The sequence below is a fragment of the Embiotoca jacksoni genome, unplaced genomic scaffold (assembly GCF_022577435.1).
Source record: "Embiotoca jacksoni isolate LCO1_2020_lvr unplaced genomic scaffold, fEmbJac1.0.p SCAF_24, whole genome shotgun sequence".
Lineage (NCBI taxonomy): Eukaryota > Metazoa > Chordata > Actinopteri > Embiotocidae > Embiotoca > Embiotoca jacksoni.
The window spans coordinates 3,566,348-3,578,980 of NW_027185375.1; the positions used below are offsets into that span (position 1 = coordinate 3,566,348).

The window sequence follows — 12,633 nt, forward strand, 5'->3', positions numbered from 1 at the left end:
GGCAGAACTTTCATTGACAGTCCAAAGAGCAGCAGCATGATGGAGAGGTCCTTGCTGGGTGTGTTGTATTTCTCAGGTCAGTGAATTATTTGTTCATCTTTTGCGGTGCTTATTATTGTGTCATATTTGAGTACTGGATGCAAAATGACCTGTTCGTTTCTAGAGCCACAAATATGTTCATTTATAATTTTTGGTCACAGGGTGGCTCCAGCTCTCCACCTGCCTTCTCCAGCAGTACCACTTTGTTGCTGATGAAATGACCTGGACTGAAGCTCAGACCTACTGCAGACAGAAACACACAGACCTGGCCACCATTGAAAACAATGACGAAATGAACCAACTTATCAACACAGTTTCATCTGCTGGTCACAACTCTGAGGTCTGGATCGGTCTGTACAGTGAGATTGACTGGAAGTGGTCAGATGGGTTCAACGGGACCGGGGCTCAATATAGGAACTGGCAACCCACTATTTCACATCTGAATTTCAAATTCGATTGCGTTATGATATATCGTCAATCATGGCAGGGTTATCACTGCTCTAGTACTCATCCATTCATCTGTTATAAAGGTAAGTTCTCAGCAAAGCAATATTCTTCTCTATTAAGGATTGTTTAAAAATTAGCTAGGTCAACATTGAAATAATTTTTGCCAAAACTGCAGGAACACAGCTGGATCCTGAATTTGTTTTTGTGGAAACAAGCATGACCTGGTCCAATGCTCAGAGGTACTGCAGGGAGAACTTCATAGACCTGGCCAATGTGAGGAACGATACAGAGCAACAAAAAGCCCAAACACTCAGTGGTACGACTTGGACATGGATTGGTTTATTCAGCAGTTCCTCTGTTCACTGGTCTGATGGGAGTGGCTACGGTTTTACAAACTGGCGCACGGCTACAAGACCATTTCCCTCAACGGTCACATGTGGAGTTGCAGTTTTGCAGGATTATGGACAGTGGAGCTTAAAGTTTTGTGAAACTAGACTACCATTTGTCTGCTACGGCGATCCTTCTCGTGGTGAGTGCTTTACTGTCCATCAGTGGAAGAAAATAAATACTACAAACTTTAGAATAACTGAGGCTTCAAAAGGACAATATTTATTGAAGTTTTAGTAATAAAACTTTGTCGATTAGACTCAGATGTTTGTCTGACAGAATTACATGTATGATGTTTGAACTACAGTGATGATGAAACTGTGAATGAATTGATTTTGATGGTGTCAGAGACAAAGAAAATAGAGCAACAGGAATAGCACATATTCACCCATAGAAGAACATATACCGAATGTGGGGGAACAGATATTCTTTCCAGATCTCAAAGCTTTATTTAAGATAAAATCACCAACAAGCTGTCATTCTTTGTCTGTCAATAGTGGAGAGAAAGGTAGTGAAGCTGATGCTGAAGCCCGAGGACTCTGTGGATCTGAATGACCCTGCTGTGAAAGCAGACCTCCTGAAAAAGGCATGTCTCCTAAATCCATCCTTAGACACTGTTTCAATGTTTTAATTGTGCACTTTGTCAAGTTTTAGCAAAAAAATAAATAAATCTGGATATATATATATATATGTCCTCTGGGTTTTTAAAATAAATACATTTAAAAACAACTTAATTCAGGGGATGTTTCCCAGTAGTTACCATTTATGTCTCAGCTCCAGGTCAAACTGGAGGAGAAAGGAGTGAGTGGAGTCACCCTGAAGTGGAGAGAACAGCCTGATGGAGAAGTCTTCCGCAAGGAGAGAACACGTTCGCAGAAGAATAGAAGACAGAAGACTGAGCTCTGAAATTTCCACCTAAATTTACTGACTTATCTGACAGCCAAATATTGATTTTGTAACTTTACAGAGTGGTTGAAACAAAACAACACTAATCTCTGAAATTTGATGAATGATCATGATGAATGTGGTTTCTGTGTGATTATGTATCCTATCAGACCATAACATGGTAATAATAATAATAATTATAAAATAATAATACAGAGGTTGGGATTGCACATTTGCATATAACAGAAACGTGGCTTGGCAGAGGTCTTTTTTAGTTAACCTTTGTTTGTTTTATTGATTATTTAGGTAAAATATGCAGAATATGACTTCATGGAGCGGCTTGTAATGGAGTCGACCGAAGTCTCACAGCTCCCAAATATCTGACTTCAATGTCAAAACATAAAGACCCCCTCTCCCTTGGATGGACTTTAAAATATTAGCTAAAACACTGGCAACACGTCTACAAAAAATTCTTCATGAGATCAAACTGCATCAAGAATCAACTTTAAACATGTCTGTTTGACGAAGCTTACATGTAGGCAAAGGCTTTTTTTATATTGATATTTCAATTCGGTTGATTTTTTTTTCTTGTTTGTGCTTGTAAATTGTATTGGGACCAATCTATATGGTAAATCAAATGTATTAATATAATTGAATTGAATTTGGTAGTGTTCTAGTAATATCTGGCATATGCAGTATTTACTGTTGGTCTGTTAACTGAAATATTAATAAACAGATGTAAAAAAAAAAAAAAAAAAGCACGACGCTCAGATTGTAACCTTTCTACTGTACGTAGTACCAGTTGAGACTTTTGATTGAGTTGAAAATATGTAAAACAAACAGACATACAAGTTATGGGAGTGATTTATTCCAGGATGCAGGTTGAGTGGTGTACGCTTCCTGAAGAGGACACACAATTGTTTTTAACAGCAAAATCAAGAGATCAAACAAACCAGCAGAGAGAAGAAAAGAATCGAAGAAAAACAGTGTGGTCAAAGTTACACCGTCAGTGCCATCATCCGTGAAACTCCGTGACTATTACATTGGAATATCATTATCCCCACTTCCCCCTCTGTTAAAGGGGGCACTGATACAATGACGACACATCACTAGAAAACTAAGAACAAGCTGAACATGAGCAGAATATGTACAAAAGATGAATTAAGGGGGAAACCAGAATGAGTGAATACAATCTGATGTATTAAATACATGATGAACCAAAGGGTGATGTTGGCGGCGATGGTAGCATTGGTAGTCTGTGAAGGCCTTTCACCCAAAGACCTTCTGATTCAGAGTCTGTAGACTTGTTCAGTTGCCACGCAGCGCATGGCGACAGCAACTGCTTACATCATTAGTGCAATCAAACGAACAAAAAGACTTCAGCAAAAAGGCAACAGAAACACTAACCAGTGTTTACACATACTGGGAAAAAACTGACAGGTGTATCAAAAATATCCATATACATAGTCATCACTGTGTCGCTGTGAGTTCTTTATAAGACAATGAAATATTTTCCAGTTAACAATGAGGTTCGTGAAAAATTCCTATCAGTGAGATTACACTGAAAATATCGAAAATGGATACTTGTGAAGCAGGCAATGAAGCTGTGGAAACTGGAAACAGTGAAACTTTTTTTCAAATAAAAAAGAAATTCAGTGATGGGTCACTCCAGAAAAAAGAGAGAAAAAAAAAGGCATGTATTTTGGTAGTAGTGTAAAACAGTCACACACATGTCAAAGGGAATATTTACAAAGTGGAGATCACTGTTCATATTTACACATTTACATACAACAAACCAAACCTTAAAGGAGACATGATTCCACCGGGGGCTACGCCTAATATAGGCTGATACAGTAAAATATATCAACTACACCTTCCCTCCATGACGGCAACCTTTGTCTCCAGGGGAATGGACCTGGAAAGTGTGAGGAGAAGGAGGAGGAGAAAGGGCCGTACTGATTCTAGAAATAATGAGACTCGACAACAGGTAATGTCACTGAGCAGATCTACATCTGCTGTTTTAGGCACCATGGGACAGACAGAGGTGGAACTGATTTGAACACCTCACACCAAACTTCTGTAGATGTGTGATCTTTAAACAGGAATACAGGGAAATCATGAACCAAGCTGTGTGTATACAGAAACTGAGTTCTCCAAGAACCCGTGAGTGGAATTGAAGAAAGTGCAACACTGCCCTCTTGTGTTTACATGTGTACACACTCATCATATGCAAATTCACAAGGGTTTACCATATCCAACATTCTATTGAGAGTATTATTGCCTTTGAAGAGAGAGTAGTAGAGTGGTCACTGTGGGGGAAAAACAAAGCAAACAACATGGGGGGAGAATAATATTGTTCTTTAATTTGACTTCACTACCTTAGTGCACCATACCTTTTGTGCTCAGAAATCATCTTAGCACAGCAGTCTTTGGCTGCAGCTACCTTTCAATCGCTACAGGCTTACATGGATCAACTCTGTCTGACTGTGAATGTCACTAGAAACCAGTGCAGTGAGTCATGTTTGCTGAGTTCAAGTGTGTTAAGTGACAGACAAGGTATCCACAATTTTTTTTTTTTTTTTTTTTTTTTTTTTAAACACAGATAAAACATAAAGGCTTTGATCCTCGCTGGGTGTCCACAGCTGGTGTGAAGAGTGAAGAGGGGAAAAGGGGCTTACAATGATGTAAAATACAACCATAGGTAAATCAAAGTGTCTCCCACCCCCAAGCAAGAAGAGTCTGAGTGGGACTGAGTGTCAACTTCTGCCAAAAAAAGAAAAAAATGCTGAAGCAGAAGGGTTGAAGAGGCCATGGAGTGGAGGTGAAGTGTCCAAAGAGGAGGAGGAGGAGGAGGAGGAATAGGAGGAGGAGGAGGAGGAAGAAGGAGAGAGGAGGAGGAGGAAGGCAGAGTGGAGTCCCTGTGCTCGTTAGCCGGCTCGCCTTGGCTGGGCTAGATCATCAGTGCTGCCGTGGCAGCCATCAGCTGGTCAGGTAACTGTGTAGTTCTCTAGAGTTGATGCTCAGGACCACACCCGAGTGGTTGCCTGGCAACATAAGGGAAGAAAAAACAGGATAGAGAAAAGCAAATGAAGGATAAGAAGTCAAATCAAGACAAGTTCATCGGTGTTCCAGGGTTCTCTGTGGAGTTTACTCAACAAAATACATGTATCTTTGTGGCCTAATAAATTAACCCTGAATGGATCCTCCTCGTTCAACATGACACCTTCATTATTTGGAGCACCATTTATTTTTGTGAAAAACATTTGCGCTTTTGTATATTTATATCATTTTTGTATTAATAATTGACAAATTGAGTTCAAATCTGCTCATCTAAACATTGCTCCAAAGCACGACTTGTGATCAAAACCTCCACAGGGTACCTTGTTATCACTTAATATCCATGCAAAGTTGACAATAATTCTTATGAGGGGCAAACAGAAAGTTCACAGACTGCTCCTGTTGCACAAGAAGGGAGCGATTTCCCAAGTTTGACTCAGAATTGTTGTCAAGTTTCAGGTCCATTGTGAAATCACAAGGTTATAGCTACCCCATGCTCAGTACACAACACGGTGCAGTGCTCTGTTCATGCCCATGAGAGAAAGTCGAGAAGCCTTTTGATCGCCCCTCGTATGTTTAAAATGTTGGTCACGCTCAGCAATGTAGTGGTAGATAAACGAGTAACTCTGTTCTAGGCATAATGACACACAACCAGCCTGACTTTTGACTTCAAAGGGATTTTGTTTTCTCACAATGACATTACTTTAACAATGTGTAGCTACATTAAGACAGTGTTCATTCATGAGTCATAGTCCTGTTGCACATCATCTTCATATTATCATGAACAACATCTCATGTATCGCAGGTGATATTTGCTCATGCATTTGGTTGGACTTAATCAGAGAGAGAGTTCTTCCTGCAGCTCAACACAGTGCAGCAGAAATGAATGGACTTTCTGTTTTCTGGTGTCAAACAGAACTTTCAACAACTTCCGGAGAGACATCCATTCATTGTGACTGTTACTGTAGCAAGGAGTTCCATTAAAGCTATACGATGTTTGAAATATTGAATAATTAATGTTAGGACTATAGTAATGAGATTTTCCCCTATTTAAATACAGTATATAGATCCATTAGATACAAGTTCAAAGTCCAAACGAAAGGAGAAGAAAATGTGGGAAACAAAACAAAGAAGATAACTGATATACAGTCGTTCATTATTATGGGTTGAATTCACGAGTTCAACCATTTCACTTTAGGAATCTTTAGGAATTGTGATGTGACCTCCATTGGCCTCCACACAATTTGATTGATTCATGCTTTTACTCCTGGTGCAAAATCTCCAAAAACTGAACCCATCTGAAAAAAGATGTTGCTTTGCTTGCCGCACATTATTTGTGTTATGTGTCAAATTATCCATCACAAAAACAGTCATGGCTACCTCTTCCTCACTGTAGGAGCTCTTGATCGTCTTCCAATCAATAACCCATTAAGTGTTTTTGTTCTAGTGGTACCCAAACTTCTTCAGGCCCGAGGTCTTTTAGATTATTTATCAAACCCGACAATGTAAAAATGGGGTTTTTCGGTGGGTCTGAAACGCTGCTGAACAATATTTGCACCTAGCCCTTTGACTGGAGTCTAAGTTGCACCATCAAATGTAGACTTCTCTGTCACGAGGTCATACACAAAGCCAGACACACCAGTTACACAAAGAGCTTAAACTGCCATTTCCTAGGTAGATGCTGCTGCAGACTTTTAGCTGTTTTGCCATTTTAATGAACAATGGGCCTCATTTACCAACCGTTCTTAAAAATACATTACTTCTTAAACTCCAATTATGCAGATTTTAATGACGATCCTGGCATTCACCAATGTTTTCTTACTTGAGACATTTTCTTAGGTAAGAACAAAATCTATGCACACTCAAGAGCACTCTTAAGCACCTCTGAGTGCTGATATGTTTGTGCCAACCAATTGGTTAATGTGTTTTCTTCATTTCAACAGTTGTATAATATTATAGTATTTCATCCACACTGATATGTCTTTGTAATTCATAATTTGTAATATTTATTTTCATTACTTTTCAAAGTTTCATGCTTTTGAATAAACACTACACCAACACTCTGAGGACCGGTCAGCAGATTTGCTGTCCAGGTTTGACAGCAGTGAATTGCTTGTTCCTAAATTAAAATATATTCATCATTTCATCTCAACTGGAAATGAGTACGCATACTGCTTTGTGGCAATGTCTTGTTTGTCTTACATATAAAATGATGCTTCTTTTAGATTGACAAGTCTGAATCATTTAATATCTAGTTCTTCAGCCAAGGATGTTATGTTTTCAGTGTGGTTTGTTTATCTGTGTGTGTTTCTGTCAGGAGGATAACAGGAAAACTACCCGTCTATTTATGAAACTTGGTGGAAGGATGTATCACGGGTCAAGGAAGAATCCCTTACGTTTTATTTTAGTAAAAAAATTACCTTTCAGTAACAGTGAGATATGGCTTACTAGACAAAAGTAATACATTTTAAAACCCATTAGTTGGTAGTGAAGTTCAACTGTATCAAAACAGAAATATGATCACTCCTTATTATAATTCCTGGACACCAGTAATCCTCAGGGATACACAAGCAGTCATTAACGAGCACTCAGGACATTCAGAGACACAGGGATGCTGGGTCTTAAGATTTACATGAAGTCAGAACCTGCAACATTTTTGCATGAAGTGACCAACAGACCAATGAATTTGCAAATTTTTTTGTATTCATATAATAAAGGCAGAACTTTCATTGACAGTCCAAAGAGCAGCAGCATGATGGAGAGGTCCTTGCTGGGTGTGTTGTATTTCTCAGGTCAGTGAATTATTTGTTCATCTTTTGCGGTGCTTATTATTGTGTCATATTTGAGTACTGGAGGCAAAATGACCTGTTCATTTCTAGAGTCACAAATATGTTCATTTATAATTTTGGTCACAGGGTGGCTCCAGCTCTCCACCTGCCTTCTCCATCAGTACCACTTTGTTGCTGATGAAATGACCTGGACTGAAGCTCAGACCTACTGCAGACAGAAACACACAGACCTGGCCACCATTGAAAACAATGACGAAATGAACCAACTTATCAACAAAGTTTCATCTGCTGGTCACAACTCTGAGGTCTGGATCGGTCTGTACAGTGAGATTGACTGGAAGTGGTCAGATGGGTTCAACGGGACCGGGGTTCAATACAGGAACTGGCAACCCACTATTTCACATCTGAATTTCAAATTCGATTGCGTTATGATATATCGTCAATCATGGCAGGCTCTGCACTGCTCATTTGGTCTTCTATTCATCTGTTATAATGGTAAGTTCTCAGCAAAGCAATATTTCTTCTCTATTAACAATTGTCTAAAAATTAGCTATGTCAACATTGAAATAATTTTTGCCAAAACTGCAGGAACACAGCTGGATCCTGAATTTGTTGTTGTGGAAAAACCAATGACCTGGTACAGTGCTCAGAGGTACTGCAGGGAGAACTTCATAGACCTGGCCACTGTGAGGAATGATACAGAGAACCAGAAGGTCCAGAGTCTGACGAGTGGATACGAATCATGGATTGGTTTATACAGGGATCCAAATTTCTATTGGTCTGATTGGAGCAGCTTCTTCTACAGCAACTGGGGGAGCGATGCAAACCTAATTGGCTCGATGAGAGTCATATGTGGCTTTACATCAGCGGAGATATCAGGAAAATGGAAGTTTCTGTCCTGTGAAAAAAGATTACCCTTTGTCTGTCACAGCTCCTTGGGTGAGTGCTTCACTGATCTTCAGTGGAAAGTTAAAATACTGCTTAGCTTAACAATAACTGACGTTAAACATAACAAAACATGTTTGGATTTCATTTCAATTTACATTAATCTATTTAATATCACAGAGGGAATTCCAAGCATGTATATTTTTCTTTGTCCATTGTGCACCAGTAAAGAGGGAGGTAGTGAAGTTGAGACTGAAGCTGGAGGACTCCTCCGTGGATCTGAACGACTGAGCTATGAAAGCAGACCTCCTAAAAAAGGCAAGTCTGGACTTTAGGTGGTTGCATTTGAGGACACATTGATTACAGGGGAAATGAAAGACAGTTTTCCAATAAACTGCAAAGATTAAGAGTTATGTTAAAGTTTCAAATTGTGTCATGTGTCTCCCAGCTCCAGGACAGACTGCAGGAGAACGGAGTGAGTGGAGTCACCCCGAAGTGGAGAGAGCAGCTTGATGGAGAAGTCTTCCGCAAGGAGAGAAAAAGAAGGAAGACTGAGCTCTGAAATATAAACCCAGCTCTACTTCAGTGCATATCTATAATATCTGCTAATACCTACAGTACATAGCATTGTAGTCATCATACTTAATATGTAACTATAACCCACTTGTTTAAAAAAGTTTTGTCTTTCATTTTTAATATAACTGTGTGGAAAATATACATATGTACACTGTGTGAATAGAAGCTTTGGTTCATACTACATGTTAGCAGAAATTCTCACCTGCCTGTGTTTGAACTAATGTACAGAGGAAAGAGAGGTAATTGAAGGAGTTACATCTGCAAGGGTGGAGTTTGTTCTGCAGAGGTTCAGTACACCTTTATATCACACAGATATCTTTCTAACGTCACTGAATGGGCCGACAGCTCTGGTGTGTCACTGGTTTTGTGTGTGGGTGTAAATTTACTTACTGTGTTCACAGCTATGATACATTTGCATTTTAAAATCCCTATTCCTTCCACTGAAGGAATATAAAGGGCTTCTCTGAGTTTTGCTGTTGTTTATGTTTCACTCCTTGTCCCTGAGTTGAACTCATTTAAACAGTGTTACAGAACACATAAATGGTAAAGGGGGGTGGTCAGGTAATGCAAAACGATTGACTGGGAGGACCGAGCCAATCACCACAGCACAGACCCAATACCTTTAGACGCCATTGTTGGAGAAGATACTTGAAAACTAATTGAAAACGAATCGCATTACCAAGTACCTGCTTTACCCAACGGGTAGTTTGCAAAAACGTAGACAACTCAATACTGTGCCTGATTGCACACCATATGGGCACAGTAGCTGCTGGCAAAATGCGAATGAAGATATTTTTGTAGTGATTCTTCTTTAATTCCAATACATATTGGGTTTGTACTGGTTGTATTTACCTCCTCTTGGACCGTGACAAAGGCCCTTGCATTCTCTGACTTACAAGGTTTTCTGTATCATAATAAAAGCCAGGGCATAACGACTCTATGCTTGTGAAACTGCAGATTATCTGGTCCACAATGTTTTCTGTCTCTATGGTATTCCTTCTGACATGTTTTCTGACCATAATCCTCAATTGATCTCCCAAGTATGGAAGGCTGTTCTGTTAAACGGTCAGCCTCTCATCTGGCTTTCATCCACAAACCAACAGTCAAACTGAAAGACTCAATCAGGAACTGGAATCTGCCCTTTGCTGTGTCACCTCTTCAAACCCTGGCTGTTGGAGTATTCCCTCGGTCCAGCACCACCTTCGCCATTGTAGGAAGGTTACGAGGGACATACGGGCAGCAGTTCACTACTCATCCGTGCAAAACAAACACCTGGCAGTCCGCCAACGTACCCTGACTCCCAACTATCAGCCGGGTCAAAAAGTCTGGTTGTCAGTCAAGGACATTCCGCTTAGGACAGAGTCTGGAAAACTCTCCCCTCGCTTCATTGGACCCTTTGAAATTGAGAAAATAATCAACACCTCAACTGTCAGGCTCAAGCTCCCTGCTTCCATGCAGATTTATCCATCCATCCTTTCAATTATTCCAGATCAAGCCTGTCTCACACAGTCGTCTGCATTGAACAATAAACACACACGCACGCGCACACACACACACACACACACACACACACTGACACTCACCTCAATTCGTAACCTACACCGCCCCATACTCACCAAAGGGAATCTAGCCTGCTTATCCACTTTTCGACTCACCTGTATTCTGCATCACTCCTGGACTCAAATCATTGTGCATCCACTGTACTACAATTCATTAAACTGTGAAATAAATATTTTTCACTCAAAAGCTCAGTTTCTGTTTTTTTGGGTTCATTCCTCAAACTACATTCCACATAACCAACGTATTTTTAAAACACTGCCTAAAACTGCACACAGCACTGTAAAATAAAATTAAGACTACATCTACAATATGCCATAATTCTCCTGAAAATACATCCACATCCACAGCAGGTGTGTTTCCAAACATGTATTTTTCATAAAGACGTGACAAAATCACACACAGAAAACCAGTGAAGAAGAAATATTATATACTAAATACAATAATAGCCATGACTAAAGCTTAACTTTACTCATGTATAGGCAAATCTATGAAACGTCAACACCAGCTCTTTCTCACGGTTACTTTCAAAGTTCACTGATCTGAAGTCGTAAAATGATGACTTTATTACAAGGTTTGGACAGTGACACACACACACACACACATATATAAATATTGACGTATGTATAAATATATATATATATATATATATATATATATTTTATTTATTCATGTAAAAAACATAAATAATGTTCCTCTCCGCCACTCTGCTGGTCTCTGAACTACGACCCTGCTGATTGGTTCATTCATGAACTAGTTTTCATTTTCCAGAACAACACGCAGGTGCAAGAAAAATGTATTAAAAACAGCAATACAAGACATGGCCAAAAGTATGTGCACAGTAATATTTCATCCATGTTATACAAAAGTAAGACGCATATGTGTAAATATTTGATAACCTGTCGTCTATTTTAAGTGTTATTTGAGGAAACCATGGAGTGAAATAAGTACAATTGATTTGTGCAGGTTATCACGTGCTAAACAATTGCAAGTAGAAAGCAAATAAGTATAATGTTCAGGAAGCACAATCTTCCACAGAAACAGTATTTTAGACCATTATAGACAGATGTAATAGCAAAATCAGTCAGATAGAACATGTTTATACAGTTACAGTAGGTTCTGTTCAAAGACTTTACTATTTCAGGGAAAATCAGCAAGAAGGATTCCGCCTAGTTGATCCCCCTTGGAAAAAAAGATACAGTAACGTTAATACCAACTGACATTAAGAACTACACATAACATAAGCATCCCTGCAATGATGACAAGTGACAACTTATAATTATGAACACACTAAAATGAAATGAAGTCTGTGGGAAATGAACAGATCTAAAAATGAACAGCTTGATTTGGTGACCAAGTGTGCAGTTCTTCAGAGAATTGTCAACTCTGAAACTTGAATCCAAGATTAACTTCTGCAACAAGTGTTTGTTTAGAGAAAACAAAGAAGAATATCTGAAGTAGGGACCTTTTGACTAGACCCAAACTGCTGACATGTCTAAAAATATCTTAAATGTCCCTCTGATCTAAACAATACAATGGAAGTAAGGTTAAATAATTAACCAAAAGGAAAATCAATAAAAAATAATAAAATAAAAATAAATACAAATCCTGGCTGAAGTCTAATCAAATCACATTCAAATAATTCACAAATATCTCATGTCCAGTAAGAGTAAAAGTTTCATTTGGCAAACAAACAGACTAGACTTACATACAAGTTTCAGTTTCTTCTCTAAAGTACAGATATTGCAAATGTTCAAATGTTTTATCAAGTAAGCCATGTAAACAATATTACATCACAGCCTCAACAGTCTTCTGGTTTCATCAGATGTCTTCATTTGAATTCAGTAGGCCAAAACAATTATGCACAGTTTTGCAAATGTTTTATCGTGGAAAATATTCACTTTCAGTAAAACGCCTCACAGCAATGAGGAACACTATTCTTGTATTAGAGTTTACAGCATGTGTTCAGGTTTTTTTTCTTCCAGTTGTCCAGACTTTTGGGGTCCTTGAG

At 38.9% G+C, this 12,633-nt stretch overlaps 1 protein-coding gene across 1 annotated transcript; it reads left to right on the forward strand.

Moving 5' to 3' along the window:
- On the forward strand, nt 1-2,988 carry LOC138204011 (secretory phospholipase A2 receptor-like). The gene is made up of 5 exons (XM_069159105.1): nt 1-76; nt 201-569; nt 662-1,015; nt 1,371-1,459; nt 1,648-2,988. The coding sequence occupies exons 1-5, from the start codon at nt 37-39 to the stop codon at nt 1,777-1,779; spliced, it is 984 nt and encodes a 327-aa protein (XP_069015206.1). The 5' UTR covers nt 1-36; the 3' UTR covers nt 1,780-2,988.
- Nucleotides 2,989-12,633: the final 9,645 nt, after the last annotated feature.